This window comes from Camelus ferus, chromosome 12, assembly GCF_009834535.1.
Source record: "Camelus ferus isolate YT-003-E chromosome 12, BCGSAC_Cfer_1.0, whole genome shotgun sequence".
NCBI lineage: Eukaryota > Metazoa > Chordata > Mammalia > Artiodactyla > Camelidae > Camelus > Camelus ferus.
The window spans coordinates 41,474,113-41,488,034 of record NC_045707.1 but is presented as its reverse complement, the minus strand read 5'-3'; the positions used below and the strand labels follow the sequence as shown (position 1 = coordinate 41,488,034).

At 35.4% G+C, this 13,922-nt stretch overlaps 1 protein-coding gene across 2 annotated transcripts in view; it reads right to left on the bottom strand.

Annotated features, from left to right (window-relative positions):
- Window positions 1–13,922, bottom strand: part of SLC5A8 (solute carrier family 5 member 8) — a 51,020-nt gene that overhangs the window by 22,550 nt on the left and 14,548 nt on the right. For both annotated transcript variants that reach the window (XM_032493544.1, XM_006193344.3), the window contains exons 4-7: window positions 10,653–10,720; window positions 9,546–9,700; window positions 4,828–4,968; window positions 1,785–1,914 (exon numbers count right to left, since the gene is read on the bottom strand). In XM_032493544.1, coding sequence (XP_032349435.1) covers window positions 1,785–1,914; window positions 4,828–4,968; window positions 9,546–9,700; window positions 10,653–10,720 — 494 coding nt within the window. The remainder of the gene's footprint in view (window positions 1–1,784; window positions 1,915–4,827; window positions 4,969–9,545; window positions 9,701–10,652; window positions 10,721–13,922) is intronic.

The following is a 13,922-nucleotide window of genomic DNA, read 5'->3' as shown; positions in this document are numbered from 1 at the left end:
TTCCATCGTTAGTGTTATAATGAGATCTAAAATCCTCTACTCTCTTGTCAACTTTCCAAAAATCTTCGGTGTGATATTTCAGAATCTGAATGGTCCCTGCAGATATAGGTAGAATCAACTGGGTAAGACTGTTAGAAAAGCAGTACAACTATATCTAGGTACCAAACCTGCTTCCTCAGTGTGAGCTATCGCAGGGCGCAGCAGAAACTTACCTTTGTTCTCTCAGGTAAAGCTTCTGACCCGATCTACTGATTGTGCCTTATTGGCATTGTATCCCCGGGGAAATATTAATTTAATTAACTGGTTAACAATCAGTAGTGAAATCATTCAATTAGGAGAAAGCATCTTTCTTTTTCAAAAATTTATCACATGCTCTCTAAATGGTGAGTGCATGCATGCAAGACACCCCTGCATACAATCTATGATGAGGAGAAGTCTCAAGGTTAGGAGGTTGCACCTTAAAAAAAATTGCTTTGTTTTGTTTTGTTTTTTGGTTTTTTGCTCAGAGTAAGGGGAAGATACATTAAAATTTTAAAAAAATTTTAAATCCCTACGGTCTTCAAAGACAAAGATTGACAAAAATCACAAAACAGTCTTGACTAGAGAGAATATAACAAAAGAGTGCCTCCATCAGCAGAGTAAACACGATTCTTAAGATTCTCTGAGCAAACAGGAAGATCTGTTTATCAACAGGAGGGCACAGTTCAAGACAGGACTGAGATATGCACATGAAGGATGCTCTCACTTTCTAATCCCACAAAGTTGTATTTTCCTGGGAGTATGTTATGCATTTACACCAACAGAAAATTCAACCTATGATCATTCTAATGCATGCCCTGGGCACCTGATTTACAATCAATTGTTAGAAAATAATTTTGCAAGAGTTCTAAGAACAAGAACTCAAGCATTGGAGCCTGGCAGTCCTGGGTTTGAATTCTAGCTACACTTTATGAAAGATGATATATGGCATAGAGATTCAAAGTTAGGACTCTAGTGGCAGCCTGCCTGGGTTCAAATCCTGGCTCCAGGTTTACCAGCTGGTTACTTAACTTCTCTATGCCTCAGTTTCCTCACCTTTGAAAGGGAGACAATCATAGCACCTACTTCAGAGTGTTGCTGTGAGGATTAAGAGTTGAAATTTATACATATAAAGCACTTATGATAGTGCCTGGCCCATGGTAAGTATCAGATGTGTGCTTGCAGCTATTCTTGCTTATTAGCTATGTGACCTTGGACAAGTCATATAACCTCTCTGACATTCATTCATTTCCTCATCTTTAAAATTAGAATTACAGGGTTGTGATAACTAAAAGAAATGAAGCATACAAAGGTCTTGGCACAGAATCTCATCACATAGTTGGTGCTCAATAAATGTTCACTTATTAGATTCATTTCTCTATTATTTAAAAATCAGAAGGTAAATTGTTTATAAATGAACAATCTAAGGATAACTACAAAATGTTCTGCTGTACCATGGTGTGTATGGAGTTTTTTTTAAAACTGTGTTTATATTTCTACTCCCAGCCTTGAGCTATTTCTTTTTAATACCTGCCTTGAAAATTTCCCAAGCGTTTCAATATTTTAATGTTGGATATAACATTCTTCATTCTTGCTATTTCCATATCTGCTAAAATAAATTTTTTCCAAATGCCTTATAGAAACTAAAGACGATTATATTGTGCACATTTGATATTTCTTTACAAGAATATGAATACTCTTTCCTCCCAGCTAATAAGCTTTCTGCATGTCACTATTGCACATATAAGAAAGACATGGTACTGGACCTGGTCTGGTGCAGACACTTTCTTGGCTGTCCAAGGATCACAGTCATGGTATCTGGAATACAGCGCGAGCCCACAAAGCACTGAGCAGGTGAGGATTGCCCAGAGTGCCACAAGATTGATGTAGAGAGACCTAAAGACGTGAAAACAAACCATCACATGACAATTTTAATTTCCATCCCAAAGATGAGGAAACTTGTTATGTAAACAGGAGGGACTTTGTGATATATTCAATAGATAGACATTCTCTTTTGGTTATCAGAAATGCTACTTATTTTATTCTGGCCTTACCTTCTGTTTATGATGTCAGCCAACAATGGATTCGGAAATACTTTGAATTGATGGGGGTTTGCCATTGAACAAATGTTTCCTCCTAGTCAGAGTTCCATGGGCATTATTAGCTTTATAATTTTATCTAATTACACTACTTTAAAACTTCTTGTCAAAGAAATAAAGATCTTAATAGTCAACAGAGCAGTGACTATTCCTCATTTTCCCTTTAAAAGTAATGCAATTATAAACTGCGAAACATTGTTAGCATCTACATAGAAACTTATCACACTCGTTTAAATGTGGTTTGTAATGCCATCCATTAAGTGTGAAAGGCAAACCTGTGTTCCTTGGACAGGAATCTCCTCAAACAAGGTTCAGCATTTTAATACATGGTGTGTGCTCCAGTAGACTGTAAAGATTTACATAACGGCACTGGAGTCAGTCCTGAGCATAAATCTTGGCTCTCCCTACCATATGTGATCCTGGGCAAGTAACTTAGCCTCTCTGATCCTCAGTTTCTTCATATACACCTGGAGGTAACAATGCCTACCTCCTGAATTATAAGAGTAAATAAAATAGTATTTTTTATATATATATTATATATATATATATAATATAGCACAGAGACATGTAATAAACACTTGTTAAATGGTGCTTATTGATATTATTAGTGTTAAAGTCATTGGATGCTTCACCTTAATAATCAGTTGAATAGTAAACATTGCTCTCACTGAGGTGGCTACATTTTTTCCCCAGGGTTGCTGTAGTGGACACTGTGATGAGCTGCCCTAGCCTGAAGAAAAGTGTGCCCCACCCTCACCAACTCATAGCCCCTCCCCCGGGGCAGCATGCATAAAATGACTGCTGGATTCTGAGGTTGAAAGGCGGAGTCCCCTCACACTAACTTAGGACAAGTCTGAAGGGTCACCCCAGCTCTAGAGCGCCCCTTGAGGCCTCTGCTGAGACTGCATCACAGTCCAACTTCTCCCTCTGGCCAATCCTGCTTCCTTCCCTTCCTTCTCTTCTCCAGCGGTGACTTCCTAAGCGGACTCCATCTCAGAGTCCACATCCGGGAGAACCTGCAATAGGTGCCAAGCAACAGATTGCTAGCCTCTTCCCTTGACTGACTAGATTTACTGTATGTATGTTTTGTTATTGTCTAAAAATAGTAGGATTAACTGTATCTCATCTGCAAATCATCAGAAAATATACTCAAGACACCTTTCTGATCAGATACCACCCCTCACTTATATATGAGTTTAATACTTTACTATCTTGTTTTATTTTACTTTAATATCATTCAGATAGATCACTTATCAACATCTGACATTGCCCCCAGTCAATCAGTGTCAGTAGGTCTTGCCATTGGGCTGGGATTTATTCTTCCCAGGGAGCCAGTGTTAGAAACTGGGAGAAAATGGGCTAGTCCGAAGGAAATTGTTTCTCATTAAGAAAGCTAATAACACTGTTTTTTAGTTATAAAATTGGACTTTTTGAGTTTCATGTTCCCAAAGAAGCACATGTGCACAATTATTTTGGGAGAGGCTTCAGCTCTAATACAGATGGATTACTGGATATATAAATTATATTCTTTCCAAGTTTCTTAAAACACCAGAACTCCTAAGCTCACTTTTGGGGGATTCCATATCTAGTTATTGTACTAATGTTCATATAGAGTTTTCATTGTGGAATTTTTCAAAGACAGGTAATGTCTAAACCAATTTACTCTCAATATGTTGAGTTCTGACTTGTGATATTACAATATTTTCATATTCTCCTTTGAAAAGAACTAGAATTGCCACCCATTCTCCTACCCCAACCACCTTGTTACTCTTATTAATCTATTTGATGTTTTTAAGCCCATAAATGCATGAGTCAACTTAGCCTTATTTATCAGTATGAAGAATGTTGGTCACCAAGCTTATCTGAGGTCTCCTGAAAAAGAACTAGTCACTCTTCATACTCTTTGCTCAGGCCAAGATGGGATGGAGAGTTCTCTGACCATGTTGCCCCTCTGACCTCTGTGCTTTATCCAAATCACTCTGCCTACCTGGAATGCTCTCCAATTCTTCTCCCCCTGCCCATGTATGATCATCCTTCAGTCTCTGCCTTATTGACAAGAATCTCTTACTCATTCCCTTCCTCCACATCCCATGATTTGAGGTGAAAAAATAAATTCACATTTACTAGACCCCTACCACATGCATGCCAAACACAGAATTCTACAATACCTCTATGAGATGTTTGATATCTTATACACATTTTACAAGTTTAGAAACTGAAGCTCAGAGAGACTAAATCACTCAAGTAGCAAGTATTAGAATGGGGTTATAAACCCATGACTGTGTCTGAAAATAAAATGCACCAGCACATCTGGCAACATAATTCTCTGGAACATTTCCTCTATTGTTCTATTATTTCACGGAATCTTTATACATTTCTCATGTTATTTCACTTTTCATATACTTGTATGTATTTTCCTAATTTGATGCTAAGTTTCTTCATGATAAGAGCCATACATTTAAAATTTTTTTATTCCCCATAGTTCCTAATACAAACAGATGCACAATAAATGCCTATTTATTTGATAAGATTTGTTTTACTTAGTAATTCATATAAATATTTTAAAATATCTGATTTAAAACATACAGTACCACTTTGTTCTATGTGATCCTTTTGTAAGTATATAATTTATCTCTTAGAATTTCATGATACAAAAGACTCAAACCTGAGCCAAGGCGATTGAAGATTCATATACCATCGTTTGGCTTACATTTTTGCCTGGAATCTGCTTTTACAGGAAATATATCTCTGCACTTGGGACTGGTTGACACCATAGATGCTGGTCCACGTGAACGTCCCTCCTATAATAATCGTCCAGAATGTGTGTCTTTGCAAAGGATTAGGATTAAGACTAAAAGAAAAGAAACAGAAAACAAATCTTAACTGTCAGCAAAAAAACTACTGAAATCTTCCTAGTATATTTTTGGAAGCAAGCAATGTATACCTACATAAATACAAATACATATATAAAATGTATAAAGTGATTAAGTAATATAAAAGGTAGAAATATTCCTAACTTAGGTTCAATAAAATAAAAATTGATACTTCAAGAGACTTGGAAATTTTGCATGGGATTGGGGGAAAAGTAAATGCTCTAATCATTCTGAGAATTTATATAAATTGTTCTCCATGGCCATAGGAAATTATTTAAATAAGTCTGCCATGCTGTAATCAGTGAAGAGCATGAAGCTGAAAAGAGAGAAAGAGAGGAGAGGTTCCTAAGTACACTGCAGCAATAGACATAGTACTGAAATGAACACAATATTGATGCATTTTGCATGTATAATTCCTATCCTAGCAAATGTATGTCATAGTTCTACTTTATATTCAAGCTAAAAAGATTCAGTCAATTAATGCAGTGTAAAGGTTTTCATTTTCTAAAACTACCATGTCATTATAATCATGCTCTCTTAAAATGCTATGTGAACAAACTAAATACTCATAGTTGAAAGTCATTTTATGACATTTATAAAATATTGTTACAAAGAAAACTTAACTTCCACATTTGATACAGCTTTTAATTCTTCTTAATGTATCACCTTTGAAGGAATGATTCTGTTCACCTCTGATACACAGTAGAAGCTTGAAAAATTTCTGCAAAATTTGCTTTCATGGAAACTTTCTGAAAATTATGAAATTCTGCAAATCCATTTCAAATCTCACATTTGAGATCAGTCAAGTAAAGTGCTCTGATTTATGCATATGCCAGAACTCCTATGGACAGATGAGAGCCTCTATTCCATTTTTTTAACATTTAATATCAAAGTCTAAGAGTTTCAAGGATGTTAGCCCTTTCTTCCATAGAGAAAGCAGCTACTGTATTAGCTAATAAAACTTGAGAGCCAAAAGGCAGTGAGTTATGTGGAGGAAGTAAGATAAACTGAGGTAATAGAGGAATATGTTTCAGACATAAGGAAACAAGGAACAAGATAAAACTCCAGAAGAAGAAATAAGTGACAGGGAGATAGGCAATCTACCTGAGGAAGAGTTCAGAGTAATGATCATAAAGATGATCAAAGGACTTGGGAGAAGAACAGATGCACAGAGCAAGAAGTTAGAAATTTTTAACACAGAGTTAGAAAATATAAAGAAAATCAAACAGAGTTGAAGAATACAATAGCTGAAACGAGAAATACACCAGAAGGAATCAACAGTAGACTAAATGAGGCAGAAGAACGAATCAGTGAGCTGGAAGACAGATCAGTGGAAATCACTGCTGCAAAACAGAAAAAAGAAAAAAGAATGAAAACAGTTTAAAAGACCTCTGGGACAAAATCAAGCACACTAATATTCACATTATGGGGGTCTCATAAGAAGAAGACAGAAAGGGCCTGAGCTGAAAACTTCCCTAACCTGGGAAAGGGAACAGTCACCCACATCCAGGAAGCATAGAGAGTCCCATACATGATTAACCCAAAGAGGAATACACTAAGACACATTGTAATCAAAATGACAAAAATTAAAGATAAAGAAAGAATATTAAAAGTAATAAGGGAAGAGCAACAAATAACATACAAGGGAACTCCCATAAGGTTATCAGCTGATTTTTCAGCAGAAACTCTGCACGCCAGAAGGGAGTAGCATGATATACTTAAGATAATGAAAGGGGAAAACCTACAATCAAGAATACTCTACCCAACAAGGCTTTTATTCAGATTTGATGGAGAAGTCAAAAGCTTTACAGATAAGTAAAAGCTAAAAGAATTCAGCACTACCAAACCAGCTTTACAACAAATGCTAAAGGAACTTCCCTAGCTGGAAAAGAAAAGGCCACAACTAGAAATAAGAAAATTACAAAATGAAAAAGCTCACTAGTAAAGGCAAACATACAGTAAAGGTAGGAAATCATCCACAGCTAGTAAGGAAATTAAAAGACACAAGTAGTAAAATCATCTGTATCCACAATAAGCAGTTAAGGGATACATAAAATAATTAGATAAAAAGGATAATATCAAAAACAGTAATCATGAGGGGAGGACAGTACAAATGCAGGGTATCTAAAATGCACTGAAATTAAGAGATCATCAACTTAAAACAATGACATATACATACAGACTGCTATACAAAAACCTCATGTTAACACAAATCAAAAATCTATAATAGACATACACACAAAAAAGAAAAGGGAATCCAAATATTACACTAAAGATAGTCATCAAATCACAAGAGAACAGAACAAGATAAGAAAGAGGAAAAAAGACATACAAAAAAAAATTGAAAACCATTAACAAAATGGCAATACGAACATACATATTGATCATTACCTTAAATGTAAATGGACCAAATGCTCCAAACCAAAAGACACAGACTGGCTGAATGGATACAAAAACAAGACCCGTATATTTGCTGCCTACAAGAGACTCACCTCAGATCTAAAGACACATACAGACTGAAAGTGAGGGGATAGAAAAAGGTATTCAATGCAAATGGAAGTCAAAAGAAAGTCAGGGTAGCAATACTTTTACCAGACAAAATAGACTTTAAAATAAAGACTGTTACAGGAGACAAAGAAGGACACTACATAATTATCAAAAGTTCAATCCAAGAAGATACAACAATTGTAAATACACATGCAGCCAGCACAGGAGCACTTCAATATATGAGGCAAATGTTAACAGACATAATAAAGAGAAATTGACAATAATACAACAATAGTAGGAGACTTTAACACCCCCACTTACATCAATGAACAGATCATCCAGACACAAAATCAGTAAGAAAACACAGGCCTTAAATGACACATTAGACCAGATAGACAATTGATATTTATAATGCATTCCATCCAAAAGACAAGATTTAAAATACCCAACTGGTGGTTTTGGCAATATAGAATACATATGCCAACTCTAGACCATACAGAAAAATACCAAGACAAAATCCTTCTCTTCATTTGTCTTAACCAGAGCAGATCTTTTGCCCACCATATTCTCAAGACATATTTGAATAATAAGGGATATACAATAAGGCTCTTCATTATTACTTAACGGTTGGCAACCTTCAAAGTGAGGGTCATAAAAATATCTAATCTTCTACTTTTTAGAATCTCTTATTGATGTATGAGTTATCATTTCAATGCAGCAATATGTGTACCCTTTGTATTAAGTGACAATTATCTTAAAGAAAAATGATTGGTTCCACATCCTCTCCCCTCAACCTAGCTGATTAGGAAAAGATTTGTGATTAATCAAGGTCTCCCAAGTGGCCACTGGTTGTTGCTGCTTCTTAGTTTCCATTCCCCTCTCTTCTGGTAGCAGTAATCTAGGTTTGCCTTGGGGGAACTACCACTTCTTTATTAAATAGCCTAGACAGCGGTCAGTCAAAATGTTCTGCTGTGCCCTAGCTAAAGGATGGAATCATGCCAAAGCTGGGCCAACTGGGTCTGAATCCTGAGGTAAAAGGGAAAATAATACATATATATTGAGAACAGATGAAGTTGATTCATTGCAAGTTAACACATTGACCCTGTCCAATTTCTGAAAAATTTCTTCTCAAACATTAGCACCTATTTTCAGAAAACCAAGAAGAGAGCCACCAAGTGCAAAGTGATTTTCCTTTCCTCTTGCCAGTGATTTCAGCTTGCCTGTCTCAAAGCAGGGCTGCTTAAAGAGAGAATGAGCTGGTCCATGCCAATGTGAGCCCTCTCTGCACACTGAACGTGATGTATAAGGACGAAGCTATTGATCCAAAAGAGAAAGTGTTTTTAAATATTCTTTTAAATTGTGTGGTATATTTGTGATGGAATATCCAGTTTCTCCATTAGTCTTTAGGAAAACCGAAAGGATTTGTAAGACATGTTACATCATCTGCTATACTGACACATGAGGCATCAGCAATAACCTTTCTAGTCAATTTTCTAGAAATAATATTCAGTATTACATAATGTAGATTATAAATTTACACACACATATATATACATATATACAATATATATTTAGTATTAATACTAATACTGTATATATTTAGTATTAATCATAAAATGCTATATATTGCCAGGGCAATACTAAAAGAGAAATTCTCCAGACTACTTGAACCAAAGAACTGTCAAAATGGAATCACTTTGAGCATTTTTCTCTTAAGAGGTTTCCTTTTCTTATCTCTCTACTGTATCTTTTCTTAACTCCCTACCCCATTTTTCAACCTATTCCAGACTTTAATATCTGGAAGAAAATACTCTTTTGCTATCAATCCCTTCTCAGAAGGAAGCACTATCCTCTATACCATGTAACTAAGTATTTCGTGACTGTTGTAACCCCTTAAAGACCTGGTGAAAACTCCTTACACATTTACTTGCCAGCTTCAAATTTTTGTACCACATCTTTAGTGGTTTGTTTGTTTTGTAATGTAAATTTACTATTTCAGTAAAGAGGTTATTTTTACAGAAAAAGCAAAAGGAATGTTCTAGTAACCAAGAAGTAAATAGCAACTTACTTCCAGAAGTTTAATCTTCCACCATTATAGGCATCATTTAGAATAGTGCTAATTCCACCTTGAATCAGTGCAGCCTGTATAATCACAGATGCAAATCCGGCCACCATGATCCCAACTTGAAAAACGTCCGTCCAGATAACCGCTTTAAGACCACCCTTTGAGAGGAAAATGTATTAGGATTAATGCTTCTACTAGACATTATTAAGCATCTACATGCTTATACACTATGCTAGACAAAGATAAGGAAAACATGGATCTTGGCCATGAAGTGCACCCAAGGAGACATTCAGGAAAGCAATACTTGGACAAAACTTTCAAACATAAGCAGAGTTCAAGATGGAAGGTCCTCCCAGCAGAGAAAAGAGCATGGGCAAGAGCACAGGGAGGTCAAAATACATGGCATGTTGAGTGTGGCTAGATAGATATATATATATATTTTGGAGTGAAGTGGAGTGGTGTGGGGATACTGTTCGGAAGAAAATTCAGAGTCAAATTGCAAATGGCAATATCATAGATTTCTCCCACAGGCAGGGCTGATATTCACTCAGTATGCACATAGCAGTTGTTTAAAAACTAAAATTGTTTTGTACTAGCCACTGTCACAGACTTCCCAAGTGTCCCCCACCAGTCCCTCTGACCTTGGCTGAACCAGCCCCTCCCTGAGGACTTTGTCTTCTAAAAGATCCCTCAACTAAAGGATGATGACCCAGAATATTAGGAATTGCATAAGACTTGCACCACTACCAAGGATGAGCATCCGTGACAATTATCAGTGCCTATGCCATACTGGTTCTTGCATGCTTTGACTGTCGCTCATCTCAGGCTTCTAAGCAAAGGGATAATATGAGCACAGCTATCACATGGCAACAGTAAGGGAGAATTAGGAGACAAAAATTAGGGAGCCCTGCATGGTTCAGGTGAAAGAAAAAAAATTCAGTTATGACCAATGTTCTACAAAGGATCAAATTTAACCTGGACCGAATATTTCTTACAAAAATGTTATACTATGTGAGGTAGGAGAGTAGGTATGAACAACCCAGATTGCAGCACATGACTACTGAAATCTTCAATTTTGCAAAACAAGGAGAAATAATGTGCTTGACGTACCAGCGTGCAGTAGAATGTGCAGACCACCCCTGTAGCCACCACTGCACCCCACAGATCAAATCCTGTGGCTGTAGAAGAGAAAAATGCATATATAACTAAGAAACAAACATATACAGTAAAAATATTTCTCAAAAAATCATTAGGAGGGAGCTATATTGTTTATTGGGCACCTACTTCTATACCCACTCTCCTAAAACTAGGTCCAAATCTCAAAAAATGTACAAAATACTGGAGTCAGAAATTGACACAACATTGTAAACTGACTATACTTCAATAAAAATATTAAAATTTTATTTGATGAGTTAAATAGACATGGATTCTACCCTTAGATACCACACATGATCCAATCTTGGCTAAATCAAATACATGAAAAAGCACCTGTATTATAATTAAGCTAAGACACTCCCTTGATATTGTAAAGTGGTTATCCAGACTGAATGGGGTTGTAGGATATTTGTCATCAAGGTTCAAATAAACACACTATTCTATTGGTCTTTGAAAGACAAGTTGTGTGTGTTACTAAAATGAGACCAAGTTATAGAAAAGTCTATATAATTTATTACCATTTACCTAAGAGGTGGAGGGGCATATTATTTTTAATGGAAAGATAACAACTCTATGTCCGCAGATTTGATAATCTAGATGAAATGAACCACTTTCTTGAAAGACACAATCTGCCAAAATTTACACAGGAAGAAACAGAAGATCTGAATAGGCCTGTATCTTTTAAATAAATTGAATAAATAGAAAGGCTCCCAAAACAGAAAGGCTCAGGCCCAGAGGGGTTCACTGGTGAATTCTACTGAATATTTAAGGAAGAAATTATACCAATGCTCTAAAATCTTCTTCAGAGGATAGAAGCAGAGGGAATACTTTATAGATCATTCCATGAGGCCAGCATTACTTTAATACCAAAACCAGAAAAACATATTACAAGAAAAGAAAACTACAGACCAATATCTCTCAGAAACATAGATGCAAGGATCCTCAACAAAATATTAGCAAATTGAATTTTATAAGTATAAAAATAATTATATGCCACAATCAAGTGGGATTTCTTGCAGGTATGTAAGGCTGGTTCAAAGAGTTTAAACGTCAATTAATGGAATCCATCACATCAACAGACTGAAAAAAGAAAAATCACATTATCATATTAATAGAGGAAGAAACAGTACTTGACAAAATCCAACACCCATTCATGATAAAAACTCTCAGTATACTCGAAACAGAGGGGAACATTCTCAACCTGATAAAGATAATCTACCAAAAACTTACAGCTAACATCATACTTAATAGTGAGACACTTGAAACTTTTCCACTAAGATAAGGTATAAATCAAGGAAGGAAGAAATAAAACTCTTTTTGTTCACAGATAACACGATCAACTTTATAGAAAGTCTAAAATAATTGACAAAAAAAATCTCCTGGTTCTAATAAATGATTATAGCAAGGTTGCAGGATAGAGGTTAATATACAAAAGTCAGTTGCTTTCCTTATACCAACAATGAACAACTGGAATTAGAAATTAAAAACACATTAACATTTACATTAGCACCCCCCAAAATGAAATACTTAGCTATAAATCTAACAAAATGTATACAAGATCTACATGAGGAAAACTATCAAACTCTGATGAATGTAATGAAAGAACTGAATAAATGGAGAGATATTCCATGTTTATGAATAGGAAGACTCAATACTGTCAAGATGTCAGTTCTTCCCAATTTAACCTATAGATTCAAGGCAATCCCAATCAAAATTACAGCAAGTTATTTTGTGGATAATGACAAACTGTGTAGAACTGACAAACTGATTGTCAAGTTTATATGGAGAGGCAAAAGACTGAATACTCTATACAGTATTTTTTCATTGAAGTATAGTCAGTTTACAATATTGTGTCAATTTCTGGTGTACAACATAACGTTTCAGTCATACATATACATACATGTATTCATTTTCATATTCTTTTTCATTATAGGTTACTACAAGATATTGAATATAGTTTACTGTGCTACATAGCATAAACTTGTTGTTTACCTATTTTATTTGTTTTAATCTTAATTTTTTTAATGAAGTATAGTCAGTTTATAATGTTGTATCAATTTCTGGTATACAGCACAATACTTCAGTCATACATGAACATATATATATTCATTTTCATATTCTTTTTCACCAAGATATTGAATATAATTCCCTATGCTGTACAGTATGAATTTGTTGTTCATCTATTTTATATATATTATTTAGTATCTGTAAATCTGGAACTCCCAATTTATTCCTTCCCACTACCTTCCTTCCCTGATAACCATAAGTTTGTTTTCTATATCTGTGAGTCTGTTTCTGTTTTGTAAATAAGTTCATTTGTCTTTTTTTTTATATTCCACATATAAGTGATATCATATGGTATTTTTCTTTCTCTTTCTGGCTTACTTAGAATGACGATCTCCAGGTCCATCCATGTTGCTGCAAATGGCATTATTTTATTCTTTTTTTACAGCTGAGTAGTATTCCACTGTATAAATATACTACAGCTTCTTTATCCAGTCATCTGTCGATGGACATTTAGATTGTTTCCATGTCTTGGCTATTGTAAATAGTGCTGCTGTGAACACTGGGGTGCATGTATCTTTTTGAATTAAAGTTCCCTCTGGATATATGCCCAGGAGTGGGATTGCTGGATCACATGGTAAGTCTATTTTCAGTCTTTTGAGGAATGTCCGTACTGTTTTCCATAATGGCTGCACCAATCTACATTCCTGCCAACAGTGTAGGAGGGTTCTCTTTTCTCCACACCCTTTCTCTAGCAATTTATTGTTTGTCAGCAAAATATTTAAGGAGAAGAACAAAGCTGAAGGACTGACTGTATCTAACTTCAAGACTTTCTATAAAGCTACAGTAATCAGGAGAGTATGGTATTGGTAAAACAAAACAAAACAAAAAACCAGACAAATAGAATATAGATCAATGGGACAGAATAGAGAAACTAGAAATAGACTTCCATAAATATGGTCAACTCATCTTTGGCAAAGGAGTAGAAGCAATACAATGGACAGAGACAGTCTCTTCAACAAATGGTGCTGGAACAACTGGACATCCACATGCAAAAAAAATGAATCTAGACACAGACCTTACACCCTTCACCAAAATTAAATCATGATAGCTCATAGGCCTAAATGTAAAACACAAAACTATTCAACTTTAGAGGATAACATAGGAGAAAACCAAGACTTCTTAGGTATAATGATGCTTTTTTAGATAAATCATCAAAGA